Source organism: Ostrea edulis, chromosome 9 (assembly GCF_947568905.1).
Source record: "Ostrea edulis chromosome 9, xbOstEdul1.1, whole genome shotgun sequence".
NCBI lineage: Eukaryota > Metazoa > Mollusca > Bivalvia > Ostreida > Ostreidae > Ostrea > Ostrea edulis.
The window spans coordinates 15437983-15462827 of NC_079172.1; the positions used below are offsets into that span (position 1 = coordinate 15437983).

Sequence of the window (24845 nt, forward strand, 5' to 3'; positions counted from 1 at the left end):
TGTTATTAGAGACGTGAGGTTGTGATTAGAGACGTGAGGTTGTGATTAGAGACGTGAGGTTGTGATTAGAGACGTGAGGTTGTTATACAAGTAATGATTGAAACAAATTAAAACCGAAACTAGAATGTACATGTATTGAACTTTGCAATTAGATATTGGTCATTTTTAGATCAGGCTTGATACTACCAGAAATAAACAATTGTTACTCCGGTCCGTGATAGAGGTAGTTAGTCAAGTCACCCTTTCCTTACAATTATTGCGAGATAGTCGGAGTAGAAAGTTTTCATTGAGTAACAAAAAAATTAATCATATTAATTTTGAAATTCTCTATTTATTTTTGGTCCGATATTGGAGAAATCAAATTCACATCGAATGCACATAATGTTTTAACTTTCCTCAATTATTCGATTTTGGCCAAATGAAAAGCATGGACTTTTATAATCATTTTCGATAATGGAAAGAAAGAAATAAAGAGAAAGAAATGCAAAACTTTAAATTGGTTCTCCATTTTTCAGAGATCCTTTTGGGAAAATGTACAATGTGCATTAAATGATTACGCTTGAATATACTTACATATATGTAACAAAAATTAAGGGATTTCGAATAACTCTTTGCTGAGTGCTGACCACGTGACTGTTTTATTAGCAATATTTTCACACCAACTCTTGATTGGTTGGTTGTTTTATGTCTCATCGAGAATTTTCACACACGTCACGACACCAGCTGTAGGTGAAGTATCACAAAGTTAGACCTTTATATGGTTAGCACACAGGGCCGTGGCAGTGAGAGTTCTTTAACGTACCAACATGCAGCAACACGGGATCTCCGTTTTTAAAGTCATATTCGAAAGACCAGCAGTGATTCTCACCTTTAGATGCCGAAAGTTTGGCAAATGAGCAATCGGTTACCCATGTTTACGTCTTAGGGCTCGAATGGGGCTCGAACTCACAACCCTCCCAGTTATGAAGCGAACGCTCTACCAATGAGCTACCGCAACCGGTCCAACCCTTGAATCTGTGCAAATCCAACTTCCTTTTTTCATTGTTATCTTTTTGACCACATGTAAAGAAGGTACGCACAATGCATACATTACACAAAGATTCAGAAAGTTAAATAAGTCAAGAGTGAAGAATCATTTCTTTCGCCTGGGACAAAATCAAATAGTTTACGTTCCATAAGTTATGATATAACGTGATTATAGATTCATATTAGTTCGGAAAAAAAACAACAACCAACAAACAAACAAACAAAACAAAAAATTTGATCATTTGTTCGTATGAACAGAGTGTACACGTACTTTTTAAGAAAAGTTTCAGTTTTTGAAAGTGTATGTGAGATACATGTACATGTACCCCAAGACTCCTCACGGCGCGTTTAGTGTTAAAAGACTTATAAATACACAGGAACTCGACGTTTTAAAAATATCTATAATTAAAAAAATTGTCTTTCTGTAAACATAATATTCACAATTTTTTATTATAGATATTTAAAACGTCGAGTGCCTGTGTATAAATATACTTTCAAAAACTGAAATATATTTCTTATATTCACGTTGTACACTTTAATAATTTTAAATGCTTTTAATACGCGGTATTAGCCTTCGTGTACACCGTAAGTCCAATCATACTCAGTGATTGACCTACTTCAAAAGCCTCGTGTTTCAGGAAAAATGTTAAAGGAAAAATGAAGTGAATCTTAATAGTAATATTTATACTTATAACAAGATGGCATTCAAGATCGTATCTAAGCTGGATTTCTTTCTAGGCCTATTGAACGTATCGTATGAATAGAATAGAATAGAATATGATTTATTTCCAAATTAGGGCCCTCTCGGGCATACAGCATACATGATTGTTAACATTTCAATGTGCAATGAAGATAAAAAGAAAAACAAAACAAGAGTAAAATCTGCACTATTAGTATGAGCAATGTTCATACATGAGACGTTTGAACATGATAATACTTATTTGCATTATATGTAAGTACCACCGTGTATCCTAATGCAAAACAGTCAGAAATACACATAGGGAAATATATATATATATATATATATATATATATATTATATATATATATATATATATATATATATATATATATATATAGATGTCTATATATGAATGAACGTTTAGTGCTATCCCTACTTTGAGCCAGCCTAGACGTCTGTTCAACTAAATTAGTAGCATTACACGCATGTGCATATATCTAGCATTACGTTGCTGCTAGTATTTTGAACGTAACATTGGCTACATGTATTGTTCAACTATGTTTTTTCCCCCTCTTCTGCAGAAGGCTAACTTGTTTCCTCGTTCTAAAACGAGGTTAATCTTGCGGTACTAAAACCATTGAAGGTGTATACTGCAAGTTTCTGGAATATTATGCAAAGTATCATCAGTTTGGTAATGTTCTTGGTTTGAACACATTTTTATTGTATTCCTTGCAACTTTTTACTTCTCTTAAACCTGGCCCTGTGTTTCACACAGGATTTCAGATGCATTTTCATACTTTGACAACAGTTTTAATTAAGATTTGACGTAATAGAAGACATCATAGTTGATGAAATTTTAAAAAGCGTATTTTGAATACTTTCATTTTGCAGAGGAAATTCAGATTACTGATAAATTTACACAATGTCTAAATGTTTTTGCAATTGCTATTTATTTGATGTTATAATGAAATATATTTGAAGAAAATATGTGCGTTTAGAACAAGATATTGGGCTAATTTCAATTGTTAAACTATTCAGCACGTCCGTTATTGTATATTGACAGAGAAAATTCGGATTAATCACGAAATTCACAAAAGTCTATTTAATTCATAGTTAACAACGAAATATCTAACAGTAAAATATTTCTCTTAAAGTACATCAACGGTAAAACATGTATGTTATAATGAATCATGAAATATTTACTATAACCTTATTAATCCAAATTTGGTTTCAGTGGTTTTTTCTTTTGAAATACGAAAACTTTGTATGATAATTTATAATATTTCCCCAAGTCAGAAATCATTAGATTTTTTATATATGTTACTTCGATACATGTAGATTTAATTTATAATAACAAAAATTCTGTTGCAATTTTGTCACGGTTCGGCATTTTTTGGGCTATTTTGACTGGACTATGCTGGGTGAAAATGTCTACCAGGAGATGAAGATTCAAGGTTGATTTCTTCATAAGGAGAGAGGAATGTAGCGGTCAGACGGGTTCGATCGCTGGTGGCTAAATAGCTCAGTTTGTAGAGTACATGTACTTGACCAGAGAGAGGCCCGTTACACATAGTACGTTACAATTTGTATTTCCTTTGAATTATCATTGATATGCAAGGTTGTAATGGCGAACATGTTGGTGGCACTATATAAGAAGTGTTGAACCTCACGTGGGTGATATGTCATCGAATCCCCGTCGGTCACTTAATATTTAATATATGTGCATTTCCTATTGTCTAAATGAACATAACACCCCCTCCTCCCCAGGATTTTGAAGTTTTGGAGAAAAGAACATCTCCACGGACTGCCACCACCCCACAATTTGAAAATCGATGCTCGTGTCTGGAGTGAAAGGGGGTATCCATATATTTTCTTCAAATTCCATTCACAATAACCGTGTTGTGTGTGACAGCGTTGATAAAATTCCATCGTCATCAAAATTTGCTTAAGATACATGTAGAGAAGCGGTCTTGATTGCTTGCGCTGCTAGGAGTCAGTCTCTCTCTCTCTCTCTCTCTCTCTCTCTCCTAAAATCGATACATATTAATTATCACGCATTGATATATATTAATCAGCAATTTAATTCATGAACTCGCTGTCCAAAGCGAAAAAAATGCCCGTGATGGAAATTTCTCAGGTGTTATTGATACATATAAGATATCATTAGGACGGTAAATGTATATAAGCTTCCAACATCTTTTTTGTCAACACTTCAGAGTATACAAAGTCATTAGCACATTTGTAACCCCCCCCCCCCCCCCAACCCCCCAGAGTTTGGGGTATTTTGAACCACGTGTGTACATAAAGAGAACCTGTCCACATGGTATGATACACTGCTTTGTAGTGCTAGATAAATTTTTGCACATGCAGCACGACGTAAGCCAAGTCAAAAGTATCTCGCCGTGAACCTCAACAGCTGGAGTAGTGATGATGATGTGACGATACAAGAACAATTAAAAGACTAGTATAACTATACTATTGGTCTTTGTTTTCATATGAACATACAATGTGTACGTGGAAATATGCAGGTTACACAGATTTATATAATATATATATGATTTATTTCCAATATTGAGGAAACAAAATGTTTACAAGTGAAAGAGTGCGATTGATAGAACATAGTTAAATGACATGCATTCAATATTGACACATAGTTAGAATACAATGTACAATTAACACAAATGACATACACACACATATATATATATGTCCGATTGTGTGTGTATGTCATATATATATATATATATATATATAATGATAGATAATGGGTTTTTTTTTAAAAAAAAAAATCTTTATTGAATGATCATATTTAAAGGACGACATTTTGCCGACAAAAGGTTTACATATATATATAACCATTATTTTGTTGGTAGGTGCTTTGAATTTGGTTAATTAAAGCTGATTTCGAATTTTTTATCCAATGGATGTACAGAATGTACCAGTAAAATAAGAAGGTGGGATGTTGTGTTTTCGCATTCAGATATTTTAGTATACACTATTCTACAGCTGTATATAATTCCAAGATTCAACGATAAACTAATTGCAGTGGCATGCACTTGTAAGTATTGCGCACAACCAATCCCTTGAGTATTCGGGTTTGAATAGGTCCTCATTACACTTTGTTTGTCGTAAGAAGCGACTAAATGGAGCGGTCCTACGAATGAGGCCGCAAAAACCGAGGCCCCGTGTCACAGCAGGTGTGGCACGATAAAGATCCTTCCCTGCTCAATGACCGTAAGCGCCGAGTATAGACCTAAATGCAGCCCTTCACGTTCACCTCTCTGTATGAGTGAACAATTCTCTGGTGGGACATTAAGGTAGATCAATGCCCGTGTGATGTCATAGGTTTTTCAAATTTCGCACACGATAAAAATATATCTCTGAGAGGAATTTCATTCACTGCATAAAATAAGTTAAGGGCAATAACTCCTTTGCTGGTATTTCCTCTACATGTCTAGTATACGAAGTTTTCCCCAATATCCACAATTAATGTATACATATTTATAAATCAGCAGCTTTTCTAAACTGTTGACATGAAGAATTTGTTATTTCAACAGGTTGTTGTCCATTCTTATCGTTCTGTTTTACTAGAATGTGTGATTTTCAGATGTTGATCTATACTTCTGTTTTTGTATGTCTGGTATCTTAAAAAAGGTGGCAACATACACATTTTCTTTGGTTATTAATTAAATTAAACTATATTGAGTGAAAATTGATACAGGTTTTCCCACTTTCAACCATTAATATTGATAAGTTACATGAGGGTGGAGCTACCTTAAACAATATGCAACCAACCAATCACAACTTTATTGGAAAATATCTAGGTTTAGACATTAATCAAGTGTAGTGCTTTAAAATACACCAGGTTTTCAACAGTTAGAATGTAATATAGGTCTGATTAAGAATTGAAAGATGTACACTGTTAGTGTGGCACTTGTGACTTGTTGATTTCATCAACAACCACTAAGTCAGGGGTTTGTCAATTGTTGCAGTTTGTCATTGATTTCTAGTAATAGATTTAACCCTGAGTTTGTGAAATGAATTTCAAGGCATCAATTCCAAAAATCAAAAGTGGTGTTTTACGTGCAGCAATGTATTCCCTTACACCTTTCATCCATATCAAACCCGGTCCTTTAGGCCTTTGATTAATGAAAATAAAGCATGCATTATAAGGTAAAATTTTCAGCATGTATTTATTTATCATATTGGAGTATAACTGTATATTTTGGATAAAATATAGACAATAATAAAGGATTTTATCATACCTGAATTGCGCACGGTATAGTCCTACGACACACGATTAAATAAATCAGGGTTTCATCAGAGAATATGCACATACTATTTCAAAATAACGAAAATCAAATACACCGGGTTGTGGTAAAAATTATCATATTTTATATCTGACACTGCACTGTCAATCATGACGCAATTTTAAGAATTTCTAGACATTTGCATTGCCTCTGGATCCATTTAGAGGACCTACAGCACATTTAGAGGGCTGCAGTTTGGGTGGTTGCATGATGTCTGATAATCGGCAATATAAGAAGGCAGCGATAACCATTTGCACCCACCACGAGTGGACGACTGTCGAGTATGTTTTGCGTCTCACTGTGCGTAAGATTTCCACAACGGGAAAGAACTATTGGGCAACTCGGAAATTGCGTAATGCATTGTTTGGTGTAATACGATACGGGTGTGGAGACGAATTATGCTGTCCGTATTACTTGCACGGATGGGGGAATTAGGAACCGAAATAAGTTCAATTTTTAGGAGGTGTGTTATTCTGACATGAGCACTTAACAATGTTTTTGAAAGCTTGTCGGAAATCCTTATTCGTGTAAGCATAAAGAACGGGGTTTAAAGTGGAATTAATGTACGTCATCCAGAACAAGAAAGTGTACAACCAATCAGGAACGAGAGAGGGTTTCCACGCGTAAATGTCCCACGTCACATAAAATGGGAACCAGCACAGCAGGTAACTGGTTATGACATAGGTCAGAGTCCGGAATATCTTCTGTTCTCTGTTACTTCTATCAGCCACTAGCGTGTTTATAGATGACGATCTTGCAGCAGAAGTGGAGGGCTGCATTTGTGTTGTGACAACAGACACTGAGGCCTGGCTCCGCGATTGGTCTTTCTCTTTGGAATCTTTGTTTGCAGTAATGTTAATGGTGGTTGTCTCTCTGCTTTTAAAAGACACCACTTTTGATCGCTTCCTCATGACGATATAGACCTTGATGTAAGCAGCAATAATCAGCAGGCAGGGAATGTAATGTCCAACAATGTCTACGACAATGATGAACTCATGATTGTCGAACGGCTCCCAAATACATTTGTCGACTTCTTGATGCTTAAGACGATCGCCAATGAAGGGCGGGGTCCATAAGATGAACACACATATCCTGAAAATGTGGAAATCTCCATCATATAATGATGATAACGAATTATTTCTGAAGAGAATTCGTTGTGCCCTGACTAACGATTAATAATTCATGTACACATAATACTTTGTAGTATTTTCATTCCATCTAAAAATAAAGACCTCTGAAAACGGTTTGTGAATTCTATATGCTCATACAAACTTTTAAATCCTCCGAATTCTGATACTTATTATCTTTAAGTGCATCAGCAGTGAATGTCATACTTACCACAGAATGGTCAGAATAATCCGGTTCTTCCTCTTGCCGTTGGTATTTTTGTACTTAATAGCCCAAGTCACTGAGCAAAAGCGGTCTAAAGAGATGGCAACGATAGTGAAAACACTAGCAAACGTCATAGCATAATCCACGTATATCCAGACACCACACACGATAGTTCCGAACGGCCAGTAGCCCAGGAGAGTGTCAATAGTGTAGAAGGACATGGCAAACAGCGCCACCAGTAAATCCGTCACGGCCAGGTTAACGATAAAATAGTTAAATGGTTGTCTGAGTTTGGCATCCAGGGCAAAAGAGAGGAGGACCAGGAGATTGCCCGCTATGGTAATCAACACGATGATAGAAAGCGTCAAAGTGACGAGGATGTTTTTAGCTGTGACTTCCATGCTTGCCCGATTGGTCTTTGACTGTTATCGCCTGGTGTCTTATAGATTAGTGAGAGATCACGTGTTGTGAACGGAAGGCTGTTGCAGCTGAGATATGAACATAGAAATGCATTATCAAAGAGATCGTCTAGGTATCAATAAAATTATTTGAATTTAAAGAAAAGAATGCATGTGGTTTGAATAATGAAAGATTTATACCCCACAGTGCGGCATTTAAGGTAGAGTACCAAACACCTGTAAAATCAATCTTTACTTATATCTTTTTAAATTCGTTAATAAATGAAATCTCCATAATACTAATATGCAATGATGTTCTGAACAAACTAATATAATCCATGGCATATATTTAGCATATTCTGAAAAATATGGGAGACATAATATATTGGAGGTCTGGGAGTATAAATCTTGAATGCATTTATTTCATCTTTGTCTATTATAAATTAAAGGATAACGTTTGTTGTGTAGCTAGTTGAGACCTCATATTTGGGCACACGTTTTAGCAGTCTTTTGTCTTAAAGTATAAAATGAAGGTCGATGTAATATCTTAAAGGGTCATGGACACGATTGAGTTGAAATTTTTATTTTTTCCATTTTTATTGTTTACAATGCCGAACTAAAGTATTTCTAATAGTGAACCAAAATTTGAATATCAGTTGTTGAGTTACAATTGAGATACAGCACTCGCAATTCTTTGTTATGTAAACAAGGTTCGTGCCATGTTTTTGTTTACATATAGATTGCTTTATAGAAAATAACATGATTAAAACAAAATGAGATGTGCTAAACACTAGAAACCATTTAATTATGTTCAGAATTAACTTGCAAATTAAAAACTCTGCTTTAACCCCCTTCCCCACAATCACGCACTTTAACGCATATATACCTTTGCCCCACAATCACGCACTTTAACGCATATACCTTTGCCCCACAATCACGCACTTTAACGCATATACCTTTGCCCCACAATCACGCACTTTAACGCACTTTCAATGCGCAGTTGTTTTTACTGCGTTTTATTGTTGATACAGCGAAAAGTGTTATTTTTTAAAAATATTTTGGGTTGTAAAACAAAATAATGATAAAATGAGCCATTTGCCAGATTTATTTGATAGTTCCAACAGTAGCAAAGAGATAGATTAGGGGATAAACTACTGCAACCCAGTTCTATTGTTTACTGACGGGAAAATCTAACGCGGTATTGTAGAGGAATTATTCATGTTTGGTTTTATTATTTTATTTGATTATTTCAATTTATTATAAACCTACAGGGTTATGAATATTACTGATCGTCAGGAAAATGATAATTTTATTTTAAAGTAGCATCAGAAAGAAGGGGTGGGGGGTTGGTTAAAAATCCAACACAAATAACATCATGAATTTCGTGGTATGCATAAGTTATGGTATCCATAGCAGGGTGTTCTTGCTTATTAAAATCTTAACGATTGCAGTCCTCTAGAAATTATACAACGCTAATGGATTACACGGTCAAATCTAAGCTTCTGTCTGGACATAGCATGTCCTAGTTATCAGATGTTTGCAAACTAAACCGTTTACTACTTAAATGATACATACATGATGCTTAATTGTCCAAAACTGACTTTTACTGCTGGTGGTAAAGGGTGTGTAAACATACCAGTCTACGATTATTTTAATGAAATTTCAAGAGCTTTCTGACTCAGTTTTGCTTTTGAAATAAAGGGTAGTGCCGTATTTATATTCCTTTCTTTGGGAAAATAAAATATGCACATAAAGAATTATGCTGCAATATGCACTACTAAAATCCATGTTTTTCAATCCTTAATTGTTTTCAAAAATTAAAACAGGATCAACGGGCGGTGGTGGTAAGTTATAAGTATACCAGTTAGTGTGGTTTATAGAGGAGCTTACAATTATAAATTGCAATTCTCTTTATATTAATGCAATAAGTCTTTTGATACCCCCAATAACCCATTAAATTGCTATTTGTTTCCATAATCCTCTCATCACTAAAACACCAGCCTTATCCTCCTTCAATGAATAATAAGTCTGTAAAACAGTTTGTCGTGTGTTGCCACCTTTGTGACGTTTAATAATTTATTCTAAATTATCAAAAGTATCATTAACAATGTCATATAATTTTACCAGACACAAAATATGAATATGAGAAATAAATAAATTTTGTAAAGGGAGATAATCCAAATTTCCAGTAAACACGAAAATGGGTCTGAAAATGCCACTGACCTGCACTTCTCTTAATTGAAATGAAATAACAAAAACACATCTGATCTAGTTTGCCAATACAACATATCATTGGGTCAAATGCTGCCTGACGTGTTTGATATCGATTGTTAGGCCGTTCTTGGCACACTGATTTTGACTACGGATAACTCCGTTTACCTGATCAAGATATAGGGCTCACGGCGGGTGTGACCGGTCGACCGGGGATGCTTACTCCTCCTAGGCACCTGATCCCACCTCTGGTGTGTCCAGGGGTCCATGTTTGCCCAACAGTCTATTTTGTATTGCTTATAGAAGTTATGAGATTGATCATTGTTCGTTATCTTCACCTTTCATCTGTCAGTTCTAAGTTTCTGTAAGGTGTTCTGGTTATCACAAAGTCTTTTTGTTTCATCAAAATCTACTCTCCAAATAGACTCAATAAGTCTTGATAAATTCCCATAAACATATATCAAGTTTACTGAGATTTTAAGAAATTTCCATAGCTTTCTCCAATATTTGCTTATATCTGAAACGCAGCTGCTTTGGAATTCCTTCATGATTCAAATAAAGAATCTAGAAGCAAATATGGGGTTGCGAATTCCCGGATTACCAAACCAATCGCATTCCAATATAGCAGCCATGACTATCTTACCGTATACCGTTTGAATTTTGTCTGAAATTCCACATGCGTTTAATGACACTTTCAAACAGTGATTTTAATTAATTCGTTTTCCAGGCTCTAGTGGTGGAGATGGTGGATTCAGCCTTCACTTTGGTGAGCCCATACTTTAAGTACAAAAACTGTATCATTAAGAGGATTACCTATTGAGAACAACAACAAAACAACAACAACAAATACCCACCAGAAAACACGTTTGGGAGTCAGGTGTATCTTTTGATGATGGGAGGATTTAGTGTTTGAAGTGGGCATTATTATATACATATGAATAGTGGCCGAGTCAAGCTCTGATGAATAAATACAAGTTAGAATATGAACATGTATGTATTCATCACAGAGGTAGTTTTTTGAGAATTTTGAATAATTAAGAGAGAGAGAGAGAGAGAGAGAGCGAGAGAGAGAGTAAGCAGAAGATCTGATTTTGCATGACACTTCAAAATCCTAAATCGTAATATGGGGGAGGGGGTTGTCAATTTAATAGATAGAAAATGTACCCCTCACTTGGCAATTCAATACAAATGCATTCATACTGTATTTTCAGGTACATCAGCTCCATCTGGAGGCGGCTCTATAATTTCAGGTATACATTATAATAACGTTTATTACATACATTCTTATAAAAGTAAAATATTTTCCAATTCGTATGTGTTTAATGAAAATTGGGATATCTTGAAACATGATACCGACTTCAGACTGCACATGAACTTTGTAGGTATGGTATGCAATTATTGATGAAATAATGAATTTGCCCTTCAAAAACAAATTGAATGTTTAGTATTTTTGATTGTATTCATTTTGGAGACGCGATCTTAACATAATTCAAAACAAATCGTCTCAAGTGAAACAATGACAATATTCTTAATACTTCAGAGAAGGAGGTGCGGTATCACTGTGTATCAGCCCTGAAAACTAAGATATCTGTTTAGGGTGTTAGATAAGTTAAGGCATATGTTTGACATGCAAAAAGGTGTGTGTACTTACTAAGTAATATTCATTATACTCCTGACGAAATAGAAACCAGTGGCGTGTACTATATCTGCTCTGTGATATTCTTATCATTCTACTACTAGTGCAGATTTTCTATGTTTATTTCTGGAATATATATATATATATATAGAGAGAGAGAGAGAGAGAGAGAGAGAGAGAGAGAGAGAGAGAGAGAGAGAGAGGGGGGGGTAGAGATAGAGAGAGAGAGGTCCGGTGGGCCTGTGTTTGAATCTACACTGTACCATTATTATCAAATGCTATACATAACACACGTCGCTATAATAAATCATTTATTGATTTACTTACAGGTGGAGGAAGTATGACATCAGGTAAACTTCAATTATATATGTTTAAAAACAAAAAAAGTGTGTGTACTTTCCTGCTTCTTGGGTACTCTCATGTAAAATAACACACTTCTTCCTTTCAATAAATGTTTTGAAAATACTGTTAAAAACAATTCAATTTAAGAGTGAAATTGTACTTTTTTTCTGTCACCGTGTGCATTTATAACTAAGCAATATTCATTATACTCCTGAAGAAATAGAAACCAGTGGAGTGTACTATATCTGCTTTGTGATATTCTTATCATTCTACTACTAGTGCAGATTTTCTATGTTTATTTCTGGAATATATATATATATATATATATATATATATATATATATATATATACACAGTGGAGCCTCGGTAATCCGGACGCCATTAATCCGGACGCTTCACCTTCCGGACGATTTTTCTAGGGAACGGAATTTTTATATGTTATTTTGCATCATTAATCCGGAAATTCGCGTTCCGGATCCGGACGGTCACTTTTTACTACAAAACGTTATAATGCATTGAAAATTGTACCGTTAATCCGGACGGTAATTTTGTTTAGGGAAGGTCTGTGTCGGACAATTTTAGCAAGGCGTAAATTATAAAGAAAACAAGCCAAACTGTCTAATTCAAGCGATTACCTGTACCCTGTCATCACCTCCCTCCAATTAGATGGTGTGTGATGATAAGTCCGTTTGATAGCACGTGCCGATCGAGACATCGTATTGCCAATTTTCGTACATAAGATCTTTATTGCGTGTAGTGTTGAATTTTGTAAATAAATCTGTAGCATATTAATTTATAGTCTTGATCAATACCCTAATCGTATTAATAAATTAAACATCATGCCGTACTGATAATTTTTTAACTGCTACACATATCAGTTGTACTGATTCGTAAATTGATATCGGCTTATTCAAATCTAAAGAGTGTAGATTATACTTCTAGATTCTGGATTTTATACTGTTGATTGGCGTGAAATATACATGTATGTTCATGCACATGTAGTATAAGTTTTTAACGTTTAGAATGTCACGCATGTAGAATGTACCTGTGTACGATTGATTCTTGTTTAGATGTTGTAGCGCTTTATTGCTTTCGAATCTTTAAACTCTGGGTAGAAGTGAGAAAATTACCATTTTAAGGAAAATGACAATTAAATTTTGTATGTACCCGTAATGTTAGTTTCACCCGAGTTTTGTTCCGTTATTATCGCATAATGAAAATAATAGATGCGCGTGGCTAGATCAAACCCAGTAGTAGGTCTTGATATTACGAGCTTAAATGATTTTTGTTCTCCCGATATTGTCTTGGATAATTATAGAACAAGAAATATAAACTCTGGCAGATTGAATATTGGTTAAAGAATGTTGTCAACTGACATGATAATCACGAAATTTTTATATCAACTCTGGACGATGAAGATTGTTTTAACAGACCGCCGAACCCGAGAATCGTGACAGATGGAAATTACAGGCCTCTTTAAGAAGTAAAAGTATGATGAAATGTTTGAAGTGTAAATGATTATGTTAGTTACTAATGATTAATTTACTTATAGTTACATACAGTGCTTCATTATTTGTTTTAGTGCATACGGTACACAGTTTTGTATATTTATTTGTAGGGTTCATATATACGTACAATGTAAGCACAGGCAAATACGCTGAACACGTACATTAAATTTTAGTGCTTTGAAATACATGTAAATGTTAACATCATCATAATTTATTTACTAATGCAAATTGTCAAATCCAATGATAGAATGTGTTTAATTCACTATGCATCAATAAAGTAGGCATATATTGGTTACTTATGTAAAGATAAAAAATGTACGATTCAATTATCCGGACGCTTCATTTATCCGGACGATTTTGCTGGGAACCAAAGTGTCCGGATTAACGAGGCTCCACTGTATATCAAACAAAGTATTAAAAAAAAGGGGGGGGGGAATATTTTTTAAAAGACATATGTATATGTGTTCCCCTGCGAGGTTGACACAACAACATTCTTATTTTAAACGAGAGAGGAAATGTGTGTACATTTTCAATTGGTAAGAGCAAGGTACATTAAGGCCCAAATTTCGCCACAAAATTAAGATAAATTTAAAATGTGGTTTCACTTGGATTAATCATTATGATTATGCACTAGGGCATTGGCCCTGATGATACATGTGAAAATTAGTGACGTAATATGTTCTGTGACGTCATTTTCCTTCTCTCCGATTGACATGATTTACCGAAATCGCCGAAATTAGCCGTGTTTTATGCCTTTGAAACCATTTTAAAGATAGAGCACATGCAACAACCACAAAGATATTTTGTGTACAAATTAATCATGTTGAAAGTCAGTAATGAGGAAAATTTCGACTTGGTTGGTAAATGAGCAGACTATTAGATTTAACGTTTAACCATTTCCCGCGTTCATCTGTAATACAAATTTCGACGTTGATGGTGTTCATATATACAAGTTTAATGAATAAATAATATGCATATGTACAGCATATTAAATTTTATAAGACTCTAGTAGTTTGCATTGAAGAAGATAGTGTGTAATCAGAGAATTGGAATATTCGACACAGATATTTCCGATTCCAATTTTATGTTTGATATAGATACACAATGATATCAACGCAATTAATGTAACACATGGCAAAGTTCAATCACATATTCTTTTTTATCATAGATGGTTTATGATATGAATTATCCCTCTTAATTGGTGTGCATATACTGTGGTGGCTACAATGCGTATCTAAATACATGTCTAAATACGCCTTGCCAGTCATAATATTCTAACGTACATGTAGGCTAATTATAACTTATTGGGTATGTTGCATGGGCAAATTCCAAATGCTATTCTAATATTGTATTAAGCATTATGTCAGACACATCTAATGATTATCCATTTGAATTAAAAACCCACTCATGATACATAATACGTTTGTTATTAAGTAAGAATTTTATTATGGCTTTGGCCTGGCTTTTAAAAAAAATGCACGTCTGCAACCGAATGCAATCTTTGTTTATAAAATAAAAAGTTTAATAATATCGGAAATGAAAGCGCGATAGCTTAATCGGTACCTTTATACCAGAGCATAATAGTGCGAGTTCGAATGCAAAATTCGGTTATATTTTCCCCGTAAAAATTGAATTAGTAGCAAGTCAAACATACAGAATTTAGAATTTTATATTTCGCATTGAAAAAACGTTTTAGCGACACTTTCGTGATTTAAGAAAATTGCCGTCGCCGACAGCTTATATTGCTTTAAATATATACACTTGAAAATCAATTCATTACAATATATTGTTCATTATTTACATGATGCAGTACCTGTAGTTTTATGACATGCATGTTACCTATCAAAACAATTCCAACTTCATCGATCTGTCGTTTATATTACAAAGTTGTCGAACTCATTTAGGAGAAGTTACTCCATGTTATATATGGTAATGGAATATTCGCATCTACCCTGCTATAAGAGTGAATGTTGGTAGTTGATAGATGAACGATGTAGTATTTAGATATCTAAATTAAAACTCATTTGTAAGCTAAAAGATAAAGTATACGCATGTATTGTGTGTTCCAAGGGGACAAAACCCAGTGAACCCCGATCATTACATGTAAAAAAAAAAAAAAAAAAAAAAAAAAAAAAAAAATAGATAAAAAACCTTTCTTAAGAAAACATTTTTAGTAGAAACGAACGACTCTGACTGCATTAATGCAATCAATGTCAACAGATCTACAACTCTAATCATTTCATACTTAAATTTTCGCAAGCATTCAGTATTACCATAAAGGGGGGGGGGGGATAAATCAAAATTCGCATGTAAAATTTATGGAAAAACTACATTCTCAAAACAAAAGAATGTGTGGGCCAAATTCCCCTGTTGCTACGTCGCTGTAATAATTATTTGTTTATAAAATCGCCTTACATTTGTCGCTAACTGACGCACGTGTTCTGTGATATAGTCTTATTTAAAAATACAAGATAGCTAGTCATTGGTTACTATTTTCATCATTAAATCGTGGAACTGGTGTTGAAGTATTAGAACGCGATTTTCACACATAAGGAATACTTTCTTTTCCTGCATTTACACTTTAACCATCCCACTCACCGTCGGTCACTTAACATTTAGTGGCATGTGCACAAAACACCGCTTAATTACTATATCCGAATCATGCGAGGATCTAGAGTGGAGGTCCGGACACCCCCTCCCCTTTGGAATTAAAGTTGCATGTAATTTGTGCACAAAGTAATGAGGACTAAACCAGAGCACAATATTATCATTTGTATAAAACTGGAACGATTGTTTGATATCCTTTTCCCAATATACATAATTCAGGGCCGTAAATTACATGGAGGCGGAGGAGGCAGCTGCCTCCTCCAACTTTTGAGCCAAAAAAAATTAAAATTTAAAGTTCATTAGAATTTATGTTGTTTCCAATAACTAAGAACATGATACCTCCCTTAAAAAGCATTCCAAATCTTTCTTTTAGAATGAGTTAGTCAAGTAACATCTTAGAAGGCCCTAGAATCAAGGATTTTGCACGAAACGTGTTCAGTGTGCACAAAATGTGCTCAGCGTCTGGGGGCCTGGGCGGCCCCCAGACCCCCGCCTAATTTCCTGCCTCCTCCAAATTGAAGGTTAATTTACGGCCCTGTAATTACCGGTGATTAATGTAAACATTCTAACCAAGCAGTATTCTTGGCTTTTTTCAATTTAAATTTCACTAGAAATCTTTGTGGAAATAATGTGAGTTCTCAGCAAAGCACAGGAATTTGAATACAGCGCGGTAATAATATATTAATTTTAGCAAAGCATGATATTATGTAGCATTAAAGTTTGAACACTCGATATTTTCTTTGTTGAAACTTAAATAATTCAAATAGCCGACGTTATAGAAATAAAGTAAAAATAGTGAACAATGGTTCAATGTGTTGTAATCGTACACTACCATTATTTGGAGACGGTAGTGAAATGAAGAATTCAAACAACTCTCCGAAATTTCGCTGCATTTAGATAGATGAAGTACGTCAGTCGCATGCAAAAGAAAATCACATATTCCCAGATCCATGGAAATCGTGCAGCATGCAGAAAGTACCCTGAATAGGTGTCTGACAAAATCAAGCGATGAGGTCCTTATACACAACGATGGCTTAGAAAAACGTGTGCCGGTCATGGTCACGGTATGATGATATCGTGGCACTTTTGCACGATGATGAATATCTAATATGAATGTAAGATCGAATAAAACTTAATTGGCTGTTTTATAATAATTTAATTATTTACATATTGTTAAGTATAATATTTTCTACAATTTACGTCTGTAGTAATTTTCTTGAGATCGATTAGGTGAAAAACGTGAACAAGCATACGATATGTCTCCGAGTAAAACATTACTTAACCGCCGAGTTTCACCTGGAAAAAAAAACCTATTTGGTAAACAATGCGCACCCCTTTTTTACACCAAAAATCCTTGAAAAATAGTGCATATCATATTCGACAAAATACGGTACTATGTTACACATTGACGTACTCTTCATGATATTCAAGCATAAATATGATGGTTTGATGAGAGACTCAGGAAAAAGAGGCTAGATTTGGTCATAAAATTTTCATTTATTTGTCTCAAGTGAACAATTTGCATCTACATTTTTTCCCCGGACTTCCACCCTCTTTAAGAGGGGACAAGCCCCTCTCGCACTCTTTCCCTCGTCGCATCGCGACTCGGCCGTCTACTTTCAGCAGCCGGACTAGTCACAAATCAGCAGGACTAGTAAATTATAGATTCTAGTAGTCCTATTCACTAGTATAGTGAAAAAACTTAGTGTCAAAAACTGATTAGATCTTACACCTTTCATTATTTTGACAATTGCTGGAAAATATAAATATCTTTGACTGACGGCATTATATATGCTGATGCACTGTCATAGTGATTGACTTTGGTACTGTTAATAGACAGTTTCTGCTTCATTCATCAATATAAACTGGCCGAAAAGGAATTGTTGAATGATTTATTAGATAGGGAAACCAAAGTTGTTTTCATATCTCTGACTAAATCGGCATGTATCAAAAGGTAGAAGGGGAGGGGGGGGGGGGGTAAAAAAAAATATACGATCCTCTCCCATGCGGACTTCGGACGTGGTTTGAGACAATGATACTATTTATGATTCAAACTTTTTTCCTTTGCGTAAATACTAATGCATTGAAAGATTTGTTATTCAAAGATAATTGTCAGGAGCCTGTACATTTTTTTTTTCAAATAAAGAGTGTAATTAATAGATGCAAGTGTATATGCTAAAACATTGAATATAATACCGACAAGATTATTTTTTGTTAGGTTAAGAATTACTTAAGGTAACCACGCGCTACGTACATATATGATATTCATTTAATTTAGAATAAAACAATGCAAATTGGATGCAAATGTAAATACAATGTTAAAATTGAATGAATATATATGGGTTGCTCTACAATTCTTAGATACAATTACACTAATCGTCCTTCAAATCACAGCAACCGCCGCATCGAATTATCTACAACTGATTAAAACTTTCGAAAATAGTCAATTAAACTTTACAAATAAAAATCATAGTGCACATTTGTTTAATAAAACTTTGAGCATACGGCGACATAAATTGGATTATTTTCATATTGAGTTCATGATATAGCTTTCTTGTTCATGACGTCGCATAAAGTAACGTCAAAATGGCACAACGTTATCGTAAACTATACTGTATTTACATATGTATTATACATAAGTAAAGCTTTTTACGAATACATCATAACCATTTTATGGAAGTATACACCATATGAAATTTTTTTGAGGAATATCATTTAATTTGGACGCGGGGCCAAATTTGGCCCCAAACGTACCTTGTCCTTTGTAGTGTTGATAAAGAGACCCTAGTCGAAACCGTGCTTTTCAAAACTCGGACGCACAGATTACGCAACCTTAAAAAAATCATATTACTTAAAAATTTACCGAAACAAATGAAGTCAGTAATGGACACGATGTCGGATAAAAATCTAAATTCAAATAGTTAGCTTAGGGGGAAGGGGGGCTATTATATCTTATTGTTTATAATATATACAAAAGGATCAAAAGCAAGTTCGTACAACTTACGATTTCTTCTCCTTATAATATAATACATGTTACAACACACAATTGTCATTAAAAATAATATACAGAGAATACATAAATGGTAAGTGTTCTATAAATAAACAATGGAATATGATATGATCGACAGCCAAATCTTTTATAGTTTCATGAATATGCGTCTGAACATAAGAGAAAATACAATTATTTAATACGGTAGATGAGACATCATCACCCCAAAGTAGAAGATGTGCATCAATAATAACCAATTCATTTAACCTAAGCAATGAAAGGTGAAGATAACGAACAGTGATCAATCTCATAACTCCCATAAGTAATACAAAATAGATAGTTGGGCAAACACGGACCCCTGGACACACCAGAGGCAATCTATCCATCAATTTGTATCTAGAAATTGAATATTTCTCACAAATAAAGAAAAAGTTATATGCGTCTTCACGCTTGCCACAGGAACATAATGGAGAATCAACAATATTGCGTCTAAAGATCATGATTCAACATACACGTGTGTCTCAATTTGGTATGAATTATATTCAACAGACGAGAACCATATGAAAAGTATACAGGGGGGGGGGGGGGGGGTTTGGGATTGCTGATGTTAGAGGTAATGCTTTTACGAAACTGTTTAATTGAAGAGGCCTGTCTTGATTCAATACTAAGAGAATTCCACTTAGAAACAGCGTCTGATACAAAGGATTTTTTGTAAACTTCAAGTCTGCATTTTGGTATTAAATAGTTATCTCCGTAACTGAGATTATATGTGGACATACTGTTTATTTTACTAGGTATTGTTTCTTTATGAATCTTGTACATGGTAACTAATTTAGCATTTGTTCGTCTAGAAGATAGAGGTTCTAAACCAGTTTCTAAATATAGAGAATCTCTAGAGGCTAGTATAGGAAGCCCAGTAATAATTCGTGCTGCACATAATTGGACCTTTTCTGACAGATCACAGTCATATGAGCTACATCCAACAGAGGCATATTCTAAAGCTGGTCTTATGAAAGTAGTGTACATCTTTAAAATGGTGTTTCTTCCTATTGAATTTTAATTTTTTAAGAAAACCTCGTTTTTGTAAGTCGTACGTATTACTCTATTTATATACTGTGACCAGCCCGAATCGCATGAAACAAACAATCCTAAATGTCTCTGCACTGGTACATACTCCAACTAACAGTCTTGAAAAATAATTTCGGACGATCAATGTTCTTATTCACTGAAAAAAGTACAGCTTTAGTCATAGAGGAATTAAACTTTAACAACCATTTTTTTTTTTTAATTTTTTTTTTTTACAATTCATCTAGGACGCTAAGGTCATGATTTAAAGTAAATTCAATTTCATTTAAATTCTTAGATGTATGTTGAATTGAGTTATCATCAGCAAATAATCTGCAGAAAGACATCATATTTTCAGCAAAATCATTAACATAGATTAAAAATAATAGAGGTCCAAGAAGAGAGCCTTGGGGTACCCCTGCATTTAAACTTTCTTATCATGAACGTTTAATTTTACATTCGTGTAACTGGGGTCTGATACCCTATATTTAAAACTATGGGGAGAACAAAAATGATAGGGTATCTTTTATACCATACACAGTAAAAGTTTTGTTCCGGAGAACAATATATTAAAGCCTTAAAAAATGGGGGGGGGGGTGTCCTGGGACACAGTGGCACTGGGAGCCTAAGGGTGACCCCAAGACCCCTTGCCTTTCAAACACCTCCACCCCCCATTGAAAGTAGTTTTGATGCGGGTTTCCCCATATGATGATATAGGCCTACAAGTTGTTCCAAAGCAGTTTTCCGTAGAAGTTTACTTGATTTTCATAACGCAACAATCCCCACCACACCCTTTTTGCTAAAATAAATTGACGTTAATGCAGATACATGTATGCCTTTGAAATCTTTTCTTTACCCGTTCGAAGCATGACAGAGAAAATTCGGAGAATGGTGAAGATTTTGAGATTATTTCGGATTCGATCCGTCAAGTACCACAATTAGTTTTCGCCGATTGTATCCCGTATTTTTTGTGGATGCAGACGACGTGATCGTGAAGGAATAATCTGCAACAGAATTATTATGGATGACTTATCATCTATCTATCTAGGTAATCAGGAAATTGTTGGATTTCTTTTTTTTATCGAATGTAGATGTGTTAGCTTGTTTCAATTTTGTGTTAATTTTGTATCATGTCTGAAAGAGTTCAACGTTTATCATATGTATCCTAGAGTTGAGGGGGGGGGGGGGGGGGGGTATATTGCCATTAAAGGGACTGGTTCACGTTATTCGAAAGAAATAGTTTTCATTTTTGATGTTAAAATTTAAAAATATAAATCGTAAACAAACCAATGAAACGTTAATTTTGTAATTTAAAGCATCTTCATTTCGTACAATCACAGATTTAACTTTTAAATGACACATTTCAGTGGCGGATCCAGGAATTTCATAACGGGGGGGGGGGGGGCGCAGTAGAAGGCTGGGGTTGCCTTGAAGCTTTGCACTGATGGGGGTGCAGGGAGCGAAGCCCCCGGAAGCTAACGAAATCGTGCCAATAAGAGAGTGGGTTATTTTTCATTTAGATAATGAACATATAACGTCTACATACGTATTATTTGCTCTTTTGTGGGCGTTTGTAATTTTTTTTGGTAATGAAAAAAAATTCAAACGGGGAGGGGGGGGGGTGCCCGGCGCGCCGGCGCTGGATCTGCCTTTGCATTTTACCTAAAGTATCCTTGATATGTAATATATATATATATATATATATATATATATATATATATATATATATATATATAATAAACTTGGATCAATATCCATTTATTTTGAAAACTTCTTAAACTATAACACACCTCAATCTTTGTTTTCAAAACAGATAATAAACTTTCTATAATGAGTTTCTGTCATGATGAATAACCTTATTTTTTTTGTGAAACCCTTTAAACGTATTAGAATGTAGATTTTGATAATTTAAAGTGAAAAACAAAATTTGGGGGGAAATCGTTTATGACATGTATGAGGTGAAAAAAAAAAGACTTGAGGAAAAAGGGAATATCTTGGTGATATATGATTAATTAATTGTACATGTATTAATTGTTTAAAATCTTCCTTCAGAAAACTTCATGATGTAGCCTAGTTGTTGCTTTTTCTGTCGATATTGTTAAAAAAAAATTACGTCATAGACATGATAGAGAGACAATATTCGAAATGTGCTGCCGGAGAAAACTGGGGGGACGATTTTCGGGTAGGACGAATTTAGAAGTTACGACGATATGATAGGCTACATTTATATAGAGAATGCATGTCTAATTTTGATTCGCTCATGAGCAGATCAAAGAATATCATGTTTGCACTCAAAATAGGGGGAGGGGGTCTCCCATATAAAATTTAATGGGTTTTATTGTGTAAAAAAAAAAAGAAAAAAAAAAAGGCTTCTGAATTTGACAATCGCACATTGTGGACACCTTACGTGTTTTTAAAATTTGATGAAATTTAAAGACTATGACAGGGCCAATGTTGATGCTTAATGTACCTTAAATAGTTCGTTGTTACATGTAGCAGTGGATCCAAGAACCTTAAATTAGACTGAAACTTTCACAGATAGGGAAAATCTGAGAAATCGTCAAATATTTGTGTCGGCAAAATTAATATCATGCAGGGACTTGCTCCCAAGGTTGATTCTAAAAAATACCTACATCTATATGTAAAGATATACAATGTATACAGGTATAATTGTTAATTTTTTTTTCAATCTTAATTTTAGAAGTCCGGAGCAATTTTATAAGTCCGGAGCAGCCAAGCGAAGCTGTGCGCTATTTGAGATGTATTTGTATTTTAATCCGATTGCAGCCAAGCCCTTTTACCAAGGATCTGTTTTGATATTGCTGTTTATACATGTATAACCCAGTATACTAAGATTTTATGGGCATGTGATGTAGACAGTACTTAGCATTCTAGGTATTTTGTGAAAGGGTTACCAAAACAGCTATAATTACAACAACAAAAATCAATAGTTAAATATTTTGTATTCACAGAAGAAATCCTTGAAAATATATCCAAAAATTACGATTTTTCCAAGGTAGGCCTGTAGGCTGTCAAAATACTGCAAGGATTGTGCTAAAAAATCGGTAAAGTTAAGTGGTTTGGGGGAATTATTTTTTTTTTTTTTTTTTTTACCAAAGAGGGTCTTGTATTCGACACTAGGTGTCATACAACTTGATAGAATTGTTAAACTGTTACTGAAGGGACTTTGCGAAAGGGGGGGGGGGGTAGAAAGATGGGCGATTGCAGGAATACACTGAAATTAAAAATCTGCTTTTTTTCTTCTTCCAGAAATCATATCAAAGTAAGTAGATCTAAAGTTAATAAATAAAATGAAATTTCTAACTAGAGTTGTACTACATTTAGTTTGCATGGAATTATATTAATACAGGATTTCTAAAGTCATCATTTGATGTTTAGTCTCAGATACTTTTTCATAGGAAAGTTACTTTACAACGCGTAATTGAATACAAGCCAAATAGATATATAAATGACGTATCAAAAATCTGCTCGGTGTCTGTTAGTACAGATACATAACCTGATTTAATAGTACTTTGTAAATATATATATATATATATATATATATATATATATATATATAGTCTTGAAAGAACCCTAGCTGAAGGACGAAAAGCTTCCAACGTTGATATTCAGATGATGTATCAGTGCGTGTCCAGATGCAGCTGTTTAGTGCAGCAACTCACAAAGAAGGAAGCGGACCCTTTCTATAAGGTGAAATGATATCAAATGTCTGAACTAAAGTTGAAGTTGATAAGTGGAATGATACTCAGTCTGAACACTGTTTTCTTCCAGAATTTGATATTTCGTTTAGAGGAATCCTTGACGACTCAAACAAATATTCTACAAGCAAAAATCGAACAGCTTAACGGTAAAAAGATATATGTTACACAAGGTAAGAAAATAAATGACTGCGTGAACAAATTTCAAAAGAAATGACAGAATCTGAGAATTTTTCTTCTTCCATTTTTATCTAGGTGATCCTCAACAAAGGGTGCGGAGAAGCGCGATAGAGGACACAATTATAGCCAAGGGAAGTGTCAGGTTCCAGGATATTGCGGGTCTGATCGATGCCAAAGAGGCTCTAAGAGAAGCCATCATAATTCCCTTATTGTTTCCTCACCTGTTTACAGGTAATGCATTACACGACTTTTGCAATGTTGATTCAAATAGCAGACATTCATTGTTGGGATTAGTTTTTTACGAGCTGATGTTAATCATGTTATGGAAGATGTTATTGTTAAGCAATATGAAATAAAGATGAAAATTTAGAAAATAATCGGCTGTAATGCATAGAATTTCCATGCTGAACAATTAAATGAAATGTAACATTTCAGACATTCCCCACCCCACCCCAGAAAAACGGAGGTAAACATAAACAAGATGACGATACTGAGATACTGAATTTAGCGATGATTAATTGATGGCTCTTTGATGACCATTATTAAATCCTTCAGGTTCTTTTTTCCTGCAGAGTAAAACGTTGCTAAGGTCTCTTTTTATTGTAAAGATTACTTTCCTTGTAAGCCGACAAGTTTGTGGTCCTTTAGCATATTCACAGGTACATCAAAGAATTTCGAAATACTGTTATTGACGTTAAAGATTAATGAACAAATTGTGTGATTCCTTCTGGTATGTTTGAGTGATGCTCGTACGAGATATATTCTACATGTATACTGAACGAGAGTATTACAAGCAATAACACAACACCCATTGTATATAAAACGGAACCCTATAATAAT

At 34.4% G+C, this 24845-nt stretch overlaps 2 protein-coding genes and 1 long non-coding RNA gene across 3 annotated transcripts in view; 2 read left to right on the forward strand and 1 right to left on the reverse strand.

Moving 5' to 3' along the window:
* Nucleotides 1-6467: 6467 nt before the first annotated feature.
* LOC125658208 (alpha-2A adrenergic receptor-like) lies at nt 6468-7751 on the reverse strand. The gene is made up of 2 exons (XM_048889373.2): nt 7357-7751; nt 6468-7110 (listed from the first exon to the last, which is right to left on the reverse strand). Exons 1-2 carry the CDS (start codon nt 7749-7751, stop codon nt 6468-6470), a joined length of 1038 nt encoding a protein of 345 aa, XP_048745330.2.
* A 1821-nt stretch (nt 7752-9572) lies between these two features.
* On the forward strand, nt 9573-11950 carry LOC130050064 (uncharacterized). The gene is made up of 4 exons (XR_008798454.1): nt 9573-9592; nt 10687-10725; nt 11171-11209; nt 11925-11950. It is a non-coding gene; the product is annotated as an uncharacterized LOC130050064 (long non-coding RNA).
* Nucleotides 11951-23685: 11735 nt separating this feature from the next.
* LOC125658785 (uncharacterized) overlaps nt 23686-24845 on the forward strand; it is a gene marked incomplete at its 5' end in the record, with an annotated part of 8863 nt that continues 7703 nt past the window's right edge. The window contains 3 exons of the mRNA XM_048890204.2: nt 23686-23817; nt 23899-23998; nt 24081-24236. Of these exons, the coding sequence (XP_048746161.2) occupies nt 23686-23817; nt 23899-23998; nt 24081-24236 (388 nt within the window). The remainder of the gene's footprint in view (nt 23818-23898; nt 23999-24080; nt 24237-24845) is intronic.